General features: G+C 43.7%; 1 protein-coding gene across 1 annotated transcript in view; it reads right to left on the bottom strand.

The window, feature by feature from the left end:
* Positions 1 to 14,965, bottom strand: part of LOC144128930 (alpha-1,3-mannosyl-glycoprotein 4-beta-N-acetylglucosaminyltransferase B-like) — a 147,023-nt gene that overhangs the window by 10,930 nt on the left and 121,128 nt on the right. Inside the window, exons 3-9 of the mRNA XM_077662734.1 lie at positions 14,301 to 14,434; positions 13,857 to 13,903; positions 12,634 to 12,747; positions 12,467 to 12,542; positions 8,694 to 8,814; positions 5,182 to 5,312; positions 928 to 1,035 (exon numbers count right to left, since the gene is read on the bottom strand). Coding sequence (XP_077518860.1) covers positions 928 to 1,035; positions 5,182 to 5,312; positions 8,694 to 8,814; positions 12,467 to 12,542; positions 12,634 to 12,747; positions 13,857 to 13,903; positions 14,301 to 14,434 — 731 coding nt within the window. The remainder of the gene's footprint in view (positions 1 to 927; positions 1,036 to 5,181; positions 5,313 to 8,693; positions 8,815 to 12,466; positions 12,543 to 12,633; positions 12,748 to 13,856; positions 13,904 to 14,300; positions 14,435 to 14,965) is intronic.

Below are 14,965 nucleotides of genomic sequence, written 5' to 3'. Positions count from 1 at the left end.
AGGCAGGGGTGATTATGCCTGGCGAGTAATAGGATCTGAAACTGAAAGGTCTCGTGTTATGACGAAGATTTCGCAACAACATGGGCTCTGTTTCTACTGTTGGATTCTTTCATAGAAACGAAAAAATTCTCAAGCGATGGACACTTTCATTCAAAAATATTGCAGATTCAACCGAGGCACGGGGCTCTACCATGTGACCAACATATGAATATAAGACTAACAGCAATCGGGCCCAGCAACTGCTCTCATCACGCATGCCATAAAAACTTATCTCAGCTGCTCTCAGGTAAACACAAAGCCACTGCATTAGAGAGTCTTGGCTGAAGAGGAACGAATGAAAGGAGGAACCTCAACTGACCCTTTTTTGCTGTAAGCAACATTAGGATGGTTATTTATTTTTAAGTTATTTCATGTATAAAATATATCAATGAACAAAATGCAGAACATTTTTTAGAATGCACACAAGTTATGCCGATTTTAAAAAAAGCGTTTTTGAAAATATCATGTTTCTTGAATTTTCACTCAATTGGGAATATAAAATAACAGTTAGTTACATGAAACTGAGTCTTAAGTGCGAGATCAACGGCAATAAACTGAGACATAAAAGCTTTGCATATATTACTAACCAGAAACCAGTATTCGTAGCTATAAATGAAACAATACCTAGTTTTTCATGACTTGAGAAATTTTAAACAGTGCTAACAAATGTTTCAGGGTAAGTCTAACAGGACTGACTTTTCTCGTTCTTTTTAAAAAAATTGGTGATGTTCAAGGGTCACATCTTGGACATTTGGCATGAAATCACTCTGCAGCCTTCAAGATGTGTAATGCACAAAGGGCTGCTTCAGATGTACCAAGTGCGTTCACAGTTTTTGTGCAAATCGAGCTCCTCTCTTGTATGTAGACAGCTGCCATTAAATGACCTACCTTCAATTTCTGCACTTTTCCTTTCAGGGACGAGTGCATTCCTACATGCTGGAACAGTGATGGCTTGTAGTGAATCCAGATAGTATCTACCCTCTTCCTGCATTGTTTCTGTAGAAAGAACGAAGAAACACAAAATCCAAGGGCTGCACAATGCAGGAAAAGGTTTGTCTAAAATACATGTACTGTTGAATTCCAGTTGTGCAACAGAGGGAAGAGGTAGAAAAGCCATGGTACGACAGAACTCGAGAGCGAAGCAACAAATTCACCCAAAAAGAAGATCTTCCAGACAATGGCGTTGGCCGATTGTGATGAAGTTGTGGTTAATTCTCTTGCACTTTCTAGCATGACATCACAGAGAGCCGACAGCTGTATGGGGATTAATCGCGGATTAACCAGGTTAATTGCATCATCATGGCAATCGGGCGACGCCATTGGTGGAGGGGACGTCCTTTGAGGATTGGTTTATTGTTTATGGGAGTTTAAAGTCCCAAACCAACTCACAATATGAGGGACGCTGTAGTGAAGGGCTCCGGAAATTTCGACCACCTGGGGCTCTTTAATGTGCACTGACATCATACAGTACGTGGGCCTCTAAAGTTTCGGCTTGATCGAAATTCAATCGTCGCGGCCGGAATAGAATCCGTGTCTTTTGGGTCAGCAGCAGAGTGCCATAGCAACTGAACCACCACGGCAGCCTACCTTTGAGGAGAATCTGCACCTTTGTTAATTCGAATGCATTTTTTTCGCCGTGAAATTAGACAGGATGTAGCAAAGAGGCACATGCAAGACAAGTTTCAGAAAGTGTTAGTCCTGCGGATGTCTCTTTGCTTTGTCCTGTCCAATTTTGCTCTGAAAAAATGCACCTAAATTACCAGGACGAACTAGCCTATCCTTCTACTCTATCATTAGCTTTGTTCTCGAGTTGCATTCGACTATAATTAAAACAAAGTACTGCTTTAAGCTACATAGCTACATGCCCCCAGCAGTAGTCATAAGGCTGGAAAAAAAAAAAATGTTCGGTAGAACACGGGGTCACAAATATGCTATCCCTCTAATTATTGAAGCGAAAGCATCACTACACTAGGTAAAGCAGTCGTTGCGTAGGCCAAAGAAAGACCTTGAACGACTTTCAGCCCAACCACATTAGCCGTGTATGACTATATGTGGTACAGTTATGGTGTCGAACCCTTGATCCATGACCTTTAGTTGACATTTGACATTGGGCAACCTTTGGGATGGCCTTTGACCTCAAGAACATCTGATGGGTTGATGTGAAGCCACGTGATGACATCTGATGGGGATGTCATAAGACAATGTGATACCACGTCATGGCCACCTGGCCGTGTGGGTATGTATAGAACGGCTGTCGCGAGCATGTAGCGGAGCTGCCATGGACGAGCCTGAGACGCTTAGCAAGCGTCCTTACTTTTCGCTGAATTCCAGGGTTAGCCAAGTTAAGCCACTGCCAATTTTTAGTGCAGAAATTCTTTTCTTGAAGAATGAAAAAACGTAACGACTTGAGTGGTCTGCTTGTTTTTTGAAAACTGTTACACGTTGATAGCTCTTGACGCTCAAAATTTCTTGATAGAGAGGTAAATGTATTGTAAGGGAAGACTTCAAGGGAGACGTTTATTCCAGTTTATTCCAGTATTAAAGTTTTTCTTATGTCCTATGTGCTTTGCTGTCTTTTATTTCCTTTTTCGAGGTAATTCAGTTTTAATGTGTGCTGCTTTCTTACATCTTAGTATTGCAGTATACCTATAGTAACTCTCTACTGATTTATTATTAGTCTGCAGTGCCAACATTTTTTCCCATCATGCAATGTCTATTGCCCACTTGAGTCCATTGAATACTTTCTTAAATGCATTCCCTTCTTTCGCTTGCATTTTTTAACCCATTCGCTTCCAGTGTTCCATTCATGAAGGCACAGCACAATCTGGGTTGCTGGTAGGAATGAGTTAGTTATGTTTCCGAAGTGAATGCAAAGAACCATGGGAAATTCGTCTACAGCTACTTCTGGTTCAAAATTTCTTCCACACATTGCCTCTTGCATTGCAATTGCCGTGCATGCGTGAATCGTTTATTCACTTATTTGTGCTAACATCGCTTATTGCACAGCACCACCGTATTATCAGCGCGTGCTCCATATGAATGTGTCCTGAGTGCAGAAATTTACAATAGCGAAAGGTAAGAGAGTTTTGTCATGGTTATAATATGCCAGCATAGGCTGGCTGTTTTACGTATGCATGGCAGTTGGTTGCATGTGCGCCTGAACTAGTTTAACACTTCGGTTTTTTTTTTTTTTTTCCGCCGCACTACGAAGGCAACGGAGGGCTGAAACATGCACGGTTTAGCAGATGATAGATATATTTTCCTCACAGCATGTAAAAGCTGCCAGTGGGCTAGCAAAGCATCCATACATGCCACTGTGCTCACAGCGCGTCTCAACACATTGCACTGCGTACGCATACAAAGCCTCTTATCATTTACATTATTTTGGTTGAATTTCGTGTGAAAACACACTAGAAGCACAGCAAAGTCAATACCGCGTTGACCTTGCGATGGTGCAATATAATCAGCGGTATTGCAGATCAAATAGATTAGTGTAAAAATAGATATTAACACGGCGACTGCCGTGAAACAAGTGGGCAGGAGGAGAAATTTGTAACCGGAAGTAGCGGTAGCATACGACTTTCCCATGATCCTCTGTGATGAATCTGGAAACTCACCTCACCCATTAGCAATAACTTGCGCTGAAAACGTTGCATGTGGGAAATTTTTAATAATGCGTTAGCATTACAAAAATATACTTTAATATACCGCCTCAAATATAAAGAACCTTAGTATGCCATCTCGAATATAACAAACCTTATGCTGTTAACCTCGGATATAAAACGAACCTAAGTATGCCATCTTGGATATAACAAACATTAGTGCGTCAACCTTGAATATAGAGAACCTAAGTATACCACCACTAGAAAATGAGCAATCAGTGTGTGCATGATCGAGAGAAATGATAGACTGTGTTGTAAAAATGAAAGTAAAGACATATTAAACCAATATAAGCAAATGCATATGTGAAATTTAATCTGCAACAAAAGAATCAACAGCAACAGAACATTCTAATGCATTGAAACGATGCAACTAAGGTCACTTAGAAGCTTTTTGTTTCTATTCGGCTCTCAAAACAATTGCAAACTAGAGAAAGTAAAATTTTCATGTTCATGAAAATTCTTGAGGCAGTCAGGTGTACGAAGTACGAAGTGGCCCTTGTCACACTGCATCTTTCACTGTTTTCTCTTAAGCTTTGCACAGCAACAATTTTTGTGTAATATACTTTCTGCTATGCAGTCATCAGGAGGTATTTGGTGATCAAGACAGTACCATTGACACGCCTCTGTGTGCATTTACGATGGAGTAACAGTTGGCTTCTGGTGTTCTGTTGTGCTGGGGCCATGTGCATGTGGTCCAACGGTCTTTTCGACAAGATAAACTTTCCTCTCAGGTGTAGCACATTCTTTTTCTGTCGCTTTTTGGTGGAATATGTAACCGATAGAAACAACCAAGTATGTTACATTGACAAATATTCCCTCGCAAACAGGGCTCAAACTCCACCTGAAGTGCCAGTCCAAGTCCTAATCCTCACCTTGTGGATCAAATCACACTCACTGCTTTCAATATCAGTTAAAATTAGGCTATTTGCACACCACATCCCCCTCACTGCCAAAAAGCAGCGCATGAATCTAGTGCCCCTGAAACTTCAGTCTTCCCATGATGCCATGGTCATGTTCTAAAGAACCAGCGAGAAAATAGTTTTATTCCTGCAATACATTTTTGAAACTAGTGAGAAACTAGTGTGATCTAGAATAGAAACTACTATACAAAAACTAGCAGTCAAGCATGTGGCACCATCTGTTTATGCGTATTCAAAGTGATTATTTTAAAGTGATGGCAGCGAATCGCCATCTTCGGAAGCAAACAGGTTAATGAAAAATAATAATGAGAGTAAAGGATGCCTATCATTTCTTCTCTTTTAGGACTTCTGCCCGCTGCCAATGAAATGGGTGCATTAAAAAAAATGTTTCAGCTGCAACTGCACAAGCAGACAGAAGATGCAAGACCTTTAAAGACAATGAAGTTCCTGAATGAAGTGGCACGCACAAATGACAACTACCTCTGTGCTGGCAAAATGAAAGGTATGCAGCTGGCCTTCCTAATAATGCCACAGCAAGCAAACAGGCACAAACTACTCACGTGGTCCTGGTCATTACGGCACATCATAGTGGCGACCATGTTATCAAGAAGCCAATCAACAGGCTTGTCGTTGTAGAATATTAGGAAAAAGGCCACGAACTTCGACAGGTCTACACACTTGAACAGCTTTCCTAGAAAAGATAACAAAGAGGAAATTTTTTCTATCCATTAAGGTAAGTGTAGGCATGAATTAATTTGCAATAGACAGCTTAGCAATGCAAGGCAAAAATGTACAGCAGTAAGAAGTTAAGCGCCACATGGTGTCATGTGGGGTAACTTGGCTGCATTTCATCTGACTTAATTGGTACATACTACCTGAAACCTAATATCCATACTCCTTTGTGGTACACCTATAAAGCAATGTCATCGTATTCTTGTACTGCAGGCCACAGATTTGACTCCACCACTTGCACTCACATTAAATGTGAGCTTGAAAGCTCCACAGAACAACATAGTTACGAATTTCAATGAGAAGGTTGCTACAGCCTTGTTCAGTTCAGTCCCTCGTACGCCAGGCTAGAAGATCACCACAACCACCCAGATGTGTTCCTGCCATTGATAGTGCTGTTGAGTAAGCTTAGGACAACCTCAGGTTGTTTGGGCCAACATAACACCTGTCACATACTCAATTATGTTTATTGCAACAATCTTATTTTATTGATTTTAAACAAATAACCTCCAATGCCATAAGAAAGTGGCTTAGCTACATTTGTAGCAAATGGGTGGCTGCTCTACCGGTTTCATGAAGTCAGAGTCAGGGATGAAATTAATAAGAACAGATTACCGTATTTACTCGCATAATAATTTGTGCACCCCTATTATTACTCTAGTTTATTTTAGTACACTAGCAGTAAGTACCTCGCTAGCAAAAAAGCCGTCTTGTCTAGGGAGGAAGCCTGAGAGCTAAAATCAGCTAAAATAAAGCACTTCAAAGCCGCAAGTTGGTTTCGAATCAGGGGCAGTGTGAACAGAGCCACTTTATTGGTCACTGCACTAGACGACTGCACCTTCGCTGCAATGCGAGTCCGGTGCGTTACCTGCTGACTACTGCCGCAGCTGAACATCCTACATGCTAAACTGAATATCTTTCATGCCGTACTTTGCATGTCGCCGTCTCCATCAACTTCCATTCATGTGCAATGGATCCAAATACCAAAACCAAAGTGAAAAATGAAATGCTTGCACACTGAATTCACATACGGACTAGTACATCCGCATTTATAGCAGTACCGTTGTCCACGCACTTGTCTAGAGACTAACAGTGCGCTCTGTTGTTTATTTAAAACAATCGCCGTTGCATGGCGAACACAGTGTAGTTTTTAAAGGCATGAGGAATTGAACAAGAGATATGAGAATGTGCATGCACTATGTTTTGTTGTTTTCAGCCCTATGCCACACATAAATGATACTAGTGTACCCCCTGGTTTGCCATTTGAGCACTCTAGACAGGTGTGTGGACGACTGTACTCATGCCTTTTAATTTCTCTTTGCTCCCACATGCTGTAGGACTTTGAAGCAAAGTGTCAAACAGCATCACCTCACGGCGCTACCATGACACGGACCTCTAGTCAAACATTTTGTTGATAACAATTAACTGGCATGTTCACTTCTGTGCCCATGAGTCATGTAATTTTTTTTTTTTTCATTTCCATTGTGCTTATTTGCCTGTTCGCTTTTGCATTCCTGTAAACATGCTTGAGCTTTTCTGCCCAGCTAATTTTAAGTGTGTATTTGTTTGTTGGTTTGTTTGTTTTACTTGCTGTGCTCCATAATGCATAGTTCTTTCTCCAAGGCTTTTGTGTCACTGGTGATATTTTGTAGAAGCACGTGAATACCAAATTTTTTATTACAAAGCGGATACGAAGCGAATACGAATATCACTACAGGTAGCTGAAATTAAGGGCCGATGCATTCCTACAAAACACAACTATGAAAAGAAACATATTATTTACTATTCTTTTAAAACCTACCAGGCATTAAATAAGGAAGGGGGAACCATAGTAGTAATAGTAATAAAATATCTTGTACCTTGATTACAGTTCCTTGGATAACAATTGCATTCAGAGGGAAAAAAGTCTGATATCACAGTTTGACCTATTGCACGCATGACAAAGGAGCTTGCTGGAAGCAGTCATGAAGCATTGTAAGGCTGTCAGAGGAGTGATGTCAAGGTGCAAGACGGTGCTGGTGAAATACAACAAGACTGCTTGCGAAACGGACACAAGAGCAGCAACCTGAATTGCAACACGAGCGGGATAATGTTTCCCAACCCCCTTGCTACGCCTACAGGACAAGCACCAGTCTAGGAATTGCGCCTCAAATGCAGTGCTCATGACAATGCATAGTGAGTATAGCCCTCGCGTGCACAATTCGCCGAACTACAAGTCCATGGATAGGGCCAGACGCTGTCGCGAAGGGGCAAAAACAAAACCACGCCATTCGGTGCCCCAGCGTGCGGGCCGCGCGGTACGCGGTGCAGTTGCTTAGGCTGGCTTCGAGCCCGATGTTTCTGTCGTGTGCTTTTCCTTGTTCCTCTGTGTCCTACGATAAGCAGACGCCATATTCGAGCTTAAGAAAAGAGAGATCACGCGAAACGACTGCAGCATCACACGCAGGCCACAATTCCACAGCTTCCTTCTCAAGCCGGGCTGCTTCAGTGTGGGACGCGTTTCTTACATAAAACGAGAGGATCGCGGTCAGGCAGGTTTGCAGCCATCTGTCGACTGTATCGTGGCACAATGCAATGATTAGCTGCGTGGCGCTGCACTCCGTTTCCTGACCTGCAAGCGCGCAGCGGCCGCTGTGCGGCAGCTCTCGACGGCCATCAGCACAGGCCTAGCATTACCATACATGGGCTTTTGTTGCTGCGTACTAGCAGTAGAATCTATGAGGAAAGAGCGATTTAACGCAATGTGACAAGTGCAAAGTACTGCTGTTTTGAAATGTCGCAATGTTTCACCACGAATATAGATGAACAGGAAATTCGTAATTTCATAATGTTTAGGAGGTTCAAATAGTGAAAGTGTGGTGGGAATCGAATCGAGTCGGAAAAACTATTCACAAACTACTCGTTGTTTTGAATATTCGCTCACCCATAATATTTTGTGATCAATTATTTGAACTGTTCTTGTTTTTGTTGCTTAGATTTGCTGTTGCTTTTCTATGCCCTGTTACATATATATCTATATTGCACCCCCTTTACACAATGCTTCCCTGTAGGCGTGAGAGGTATTAGTAAATAAATAGATAAAAAATATAAAACTTCCTACAAGTTGTAAACAGTAGAACCAACCAGGCTACCTCTAGGTGAGGTAGTGATAGCATGAGGACATAGACCTGCATGCTCCCAGGATCACAACCAAGGCAAAAAAGTTTCGTGGCATAAATGTTTTGAAGGTATCTCCCACTAATTGTAGTTTATGCCTCACTTCACTATGAACACAGACACAAACAATGAGAAAAAAAATGCTCCTGAACACAAGTAAAACTTAGTGGAGTGCCATCCAACTCACCGATGAAACCTAACTGGCAGAAGTCGAGAATCATCCAGCGCTTCTTGCGGGCTACTTGTAGATATGCAGCATCCCTCATCTTGGTGATATAGCCAGGCTTGCTGAGAATGTCGTCCTCTAGCTGCAGGAGGGAGGACAAATGCAATCACACAGTTGAAGCCACTCAGCCACTTGAGCTCACGAAATGCTATTTATAATTAGAGCACAGAAAGAAAGCGGCATGAATCAGAGAACAAAAGAAGGTCAATGATACTCTAATTGAAATTCAAATGACGGTCTGGCCTTGTGTAGCACATGAAAAGTACAGTAACAAATAGCCTGGGCCATATTATAATGACAAATTGAATACCAAGAAAAAGAAATGTGGTTGAAAATGGCAGGGAATCAGATGGAGTGACAATGCTTGAAAATCTGCCAACATATAGAAGTTGTGGCTGGCACAAGGAAGAGCTAACTGGGGCTAGAGCTAAACTTTAGCTATGACGGTTGCTGTAGTTTATGGCTTCAGGTAACTTTTGACTGCTTTGTGTTCTTTGATGAGCACCAGAGTCTCGGTTATAAACGTGTTATCAAATTTCGGCTCAACTGAAATCCGACCACCATAAATGGCAAAGAATCCGCGACCAATTGCTCAGAAGCAGAACGCCATGGTCGCTAAGTGACCATAGTATGTCGGTAATGCAGCAATCACAGGCCAACAATGAAAGTTCATGCCAGCCGAGACAGCACATCAGGAAAGATTTAGCTCCATACTTGGGAGCTGTGAAACAAGTTGATGGGCCAGAGATGCATGCTTAGAGGATGCTGCGCATTGGTTCAAAGCTCGAATGATTTCTCGTGGTACAGCATTTGCGCGGACACCGGAAGCGGTGAGACTTCCCGCAACGGTCGGGAGCCGTACGGCGAAGCCGCTTTGTAGGGGCCATGCAGACTGCAAGAGCAGCGCATATAAGAAAACAATGATAATGCAGCTGAGGGCCTGCAGTTTTTTTCCTTCCGCTTTTTAATTTAGGAACTAAAAACAGTACTAGACGCAGTACGAGCATGGAAACGGTAGTTCTATTTCGGTCATTTCCTGGCAGCAGTGCTGCCTGCAGGGTAAACTTGTCCACTGGAATTCCGCGCATAACGGTGGAGACGCTACTACGGCTCGCTTATGAGCCAAATATTGACCCTGCATCATCCCGTTTCCCGAAGTCTCGTGCAGCAACCGTGATTGTAATGGATTAGATGCAGATACATATCCACTGCCAAAAATACAGTTTAAGCAGCGTGAAGCTCCAAGCGATAGACACCTTGTGGCATATGTAGGCTGTATACAAATGGAAGAAATACATTGCTCGCATTTAAAAGTAGTAGATTTGAGAGAGAACAGCAGCACGTGGAAACGCACACACATTAACTTGAACGTATTACATAGCGCGTAGGGCTATAAAACGAGAATTTCCATGTGGCAGTAAAGTTTGAGGCTTATAGGGAGCCACTCGAGCGAATTTAACTTCTTCCTGAACGTCGTAGCACAATCTCCATGGGTCACTACTTGACCTATTATTCGATCTCCAGAGCCTACAAAGAGAGGCAACGAAGAAAATATCTGACGATGCCGGCGAACCAGGCCAGACATCGCGTGAATTATAAGTGCACACAGCTAGTGAGTTAAATTTGGACACTGCAAATTTTTTTCTCCCTCCCTGTTCTTGCCATGAGTGTGGCAATTTTTTTGCATTTTTCTTCTGAAATACTGTCGTTGTTGCTGTTTTTTTACTTCGCTCACTGCAAGAAGCCTTTTCCATTCATGGCGTCACTTCTTCTCAAGTAGTTTAGGTTTCAAGTCTTCAAAGGACACAGCCTGTAAAGGCCTGTATGAAATACAGGTATCGCCATCCCCGGCCGATTTCGCAGCTAAAATGCGTGCGTCGACACAGATTTTTTTTTTCCCGGATCCCGGAGGCTATGCTGCAACGGCATTCACTTCAAATGTGCGGCAACCATCTCTTCTCTGTGTGGATGTCACGAGTTTCACGAGTCCTGGCGGGAAGATCTTTCAATTCGATGTTCTCAACCATAAACGAGTCTTTTGCTGTTGTGCAAACGTCAGCATACCGGAAAAGAGCCAGATAGCCAATTTTTCCTGAGAACAACTATTGGTTGGAGATGTCCGCAGTGTCCCTTCAAAAAGAAGCGATACCGATCCCATGAATATGACATTACAAACAAGATGAAGAGGGCGGGAAATGCAAATGGCCAATTTGAAAGTGGCCTTCTGAAAGGGAAAAAAAATGCATCAAAACTTGAGCAAAGTGCCCTGGAAGTAGTCTGCAGTACTAAACTTAAAAATTCAGAACTAAATACACGATGCACAAAATAGTCCTAGCTTAGAGGGACCATGAAACGATATTTACTGGGGTCAGGAAAAGCGCACGAGCGATTGGTACCGCAGTGCACGTCACCACACCATGAAATTTTTAAGCTAGCTTCATTAACACTGAACACATTGGCAAGTAAAAATCACGCTCTTCCTAGCCCCTCAACTCATACACGCCGACATACCAGAAAAAAAACTTAAAGAAAATAGGTCGGGACTGCACCCCTCTGTGCCCCATCTACCCCATACTGCCTATGCCACATGGACACACCCAATTAGAAGGCTCGCCCAGATTGCCTACTGATGTCATTGGGGTAAGGGCAGCTAAGAACACGCGGTGAGGTGTCACCCGAATCGATTGCAAGCTACTGCGAGCAGAAATTTAAAAAAAAATATTAGGAATTATAGGGTCCACGCAGAGCTTTTAAAGGGACCCAGAAAGGGGCTCTTAATAAAGTTGCGATATGTCTGGGATGTTTAAAGACGCTGCTTCATAATTATCCTCCAGCAAGAATTACTTTAATGTGTTTTGTGGAAGCAGAGTTATATGCAGGCAAAATTTGAACTTCCGTGTCTTCACGTCTTACCCTCTCCTCTCGCATGCCAAAACGGCGGCGCTCCTCTCCCCCTTCACCCCCCCACCACCCCAATCCCCTTCCCCACCTCTGGTCGCTAAGAGTGATGCCACGGCCAACATACATCGAGACTAGTACCCCCCCCCCCCCCCCCCCTCTGAATAACTCAGCTGCAACCACCACCACCACCACCACTCACTCGGCCCTTCCCCTACCTCCGCCGGCTGCGGCGCGCGGAGTGGCCGCGGCCACGGTAGCGCGCGACGTCTGAAAGAATTGGCGCTGTGAACCAGTGATAACCCTCGGCTGCTGACGTCACTTGCATGACGTGACGTCGTATGCCAGGTTTTCGCGCGAAAGCCCGGCAATGCGCGATGTCAGGAGGTTCGAAAGCGGGAATTTTTAAAAATGTATTGTAAATTTCCTGATTTCCTGTTCGCTTTTGAGGTCTCGTACGTGGCATGGACGCTCGGTGGCCTGTACTCTACATAGTGCAAACATTTTAAAGCCAAGCTCAAACAGCCCTTTCTGTGGCCCTTTAAATTTGACTCGAATACTCACAAAGGCCACCTCTACAGATCTTTTGCACTAGCATATGACAAACACAATCATTTAAGGGTCCCTTTAATTAGCATTCCTTAGAATGATATTCGATGACTGCGTAGTTTGAAGATAATCACCTACAAGACCTCTACGGAGATCCTTAAATGCTCTAAAAATTTACACAGCAGATTTGGCACTCAGGAAAACGTGGATTGTCATCACTGCAAGCACAGCAGTACACTAAAAAAAAAAAAAAATGCAGGGACGACCAGTCTCACGTTCGCACTCACCTGCACATAGAACGTTCCCCTGCTCTGCGCGTACATCATGAGATACGCAAAGTCCAGCGTCTGTTTCGTCCTCCACCTGTAGCATGTTTCAGAGCGGTAAAAGGTTCAGTTTCACGCATGCGCAGCTCCGTTTGCGAGCCATCGATGATCAAGCCACCGTCACTCACTTGACGCGCGTCAGCGGGTCCCCCAGAGTCTCAGGAAGCTCGTCCATGTTCGGGTAGTACGACTGGGGCGGGGAGATGATCTCCAGCAGGCCGCTTTCGACGTGCTCTTTCAACCTGCTCAGATGACACGGTAAAGTCAGGAGACAAAATAAAAAACAACTTTTGTCAGACCTTTCCTATCCTAAAATTTTTGTCATTATATACAATGTAGCACTTGGGGCATCGATTTGGTACTACGTGCATCTGATGGAGCCATTAGTTGACCGTGGCAGGTCTAGAAAGATTCAAAATATGGTAGAGATTTCGTCTTTCACCAAGCTGCAGCCATATGCGGACTCAAGGAACCCTTAAAATGTATGTCATGGAACGGTTATCAACTTTGCTAGAGTCGGTTACAACTCAAGAACAAAGCGGCTTTTCCCAGTCGAAGGACCCCCTTCCAGCCAGTGGCGTCGGCCGATCCTCCTGACCATGCTAGCTTGATAATGCAGGAAGCGGCGCGACCAGTATACAATTTGCCACTCCTTGCATTGTCACGCGCCAGCAGGGTCATGAGAATCAGCCGACGCCACTGGCTGGAAGGGGGTCCTTCGACGGGTAGAAGCCGCTTCGCTCTTCAGTTATATCCGACTATAATGATTTATAGCATGCACCCGAATGTGTGTTCATAACATGATCATTCCAAGGCAAAATGAAATTAATCTAATTTGCTAATCTTTTGGCATGCGGCAATTATGTATTTCTCGACAAATATTGCAGTGTTTTGCAAATCCGCGACGTAGGAGCCAGCGTGTGAAGGAATGCTGGGCATCCAGATATTTTATCGCCCATTTTCATCGCCTGAGTGTTACGAGGTTCGGTTAGTCCCGCTGATAGTTCTGGCTCTCTGCCAGCTGCTACCAAACTTACCGCACGACAACTTTAGAAAAATAACTCCGTACATTTTTTTTTTTTTTCTGTACACTATACAACACCCATACGTTTGCGATTAACCATTTCACCACTATCATGCTTCAAGGCACATTTCATAAATAAATAAAAAACAGCAAATATTCAAAGGCGGGCAGCCGATTCCAACAGTACATACTGCGACTTGCTGATCCTAAAGTTTGCTGTGTCTGCTTTTCAGCAATGAAGGATGCAATACTCCTGCGCTTAATGCTCTGCGCCAATGCGACATTGGGAAGCTACACAGCTAAAAATAAGCTAACCGGAAGACTTACTCTTCTTTGATTTCTTTGGCTTGCTTCATGACGTAACTCAAATTTGTCTGAAAAATAAATAAATAAAAAACAGACAGGGCAGGTTACAGCAATGTCACGATCCGTGATGACTCCGTGAACTTCGGAATTTGCTCAGCGTCACATATATGAGCGTATTATTCCTCTGGCGGCTATATCTCTAATGGAGGCAACAGCTGTGCAGAGGATGTAACTAATTCAGTTCATTCTCTTGGGTTTTACAGGTTTCACTTGATTGTAACTAATTCGCAACTGACACAGGTTGCGCCTTCTCAGATAAACTACAAAGTTGACTAAACCGGCCCTTTATTGACAGGATTCGTGCACTAGTGCAAATCACCACCTTCGGTCTTTAAACACAACTGACAAGCTCACGAGCAGCTGGCGGTCATAAATAGACTCCGAGCAGCGGAAAGACACGCGCACCTCTGCGATGAACACGACGATGAGTGATATCATCCTTTCTTCGGGGCTCATGTTGTTGATCAGGTTCTGTAGCGTGGACATCAGGTAACTTTGGACATCTCTCTTCACAGTGGGCACGCCGAGCACCATGGTCACTGCAAAAGTGAATCGGTCACGTAATGAGCACGACACGACGCAGTCACAAAGCTTCCCCGAGAGACTGCCGCGAGGGCTGCGTAAAGCGAAAGGGGAAGAAGGTTATGTAATCCAGTTTTGTTGCTCTTTTCGCTCACCTCCGAAATTCGCAAGCAATTAGTACAGACAATCCGCCCATATGCGGAGGCCTACAGAAAGGCTTGAAATTAACTTGACGACAGCGCAGCGGGCTATGAAAAGGAGAATGACAGAGTTAACATTGTAGAACAGGAAGGTGGAAGCGTGAATTTGAGAACCGATTTGAGCTTATCACACCACAGCTGAAATCACGAGGAAATGGACATCATGCACATCCCGTGTGGCGCGGAGAACCGATGCTCTCTCAAGGCCATAGAATTAATTGCAACGAAAAAGGAAAAAAATAGCCAGGGTCGGTCGTCAGTCGTGTGGGGAGATGACATGAGGTCACTTGGACTACAAAAGAAAGTTTTAACCTCAACTTCATTTCCACGTACCCCCTTAATCTCCTT

The sequence above is a fragment of the Amblyomma americanum genome, chromosome 4 (assembly GCF_052857255.1).
Source record: "Amblyomma americanum isolate KBUSLIRL-KWMA chromosome 4, ASM5285725v1, whole genome shotgun sequence".
Classification (NCBI taxonomy): Eukaryota; Metazoa; Arthropoda; class Arachnida; order Ixodida; family Ixodidae; genus Amblyomma; species Amblyomma americanum.
This window is presented reverse-complemented; position numbering and strand designations above follow the sequence as displayed.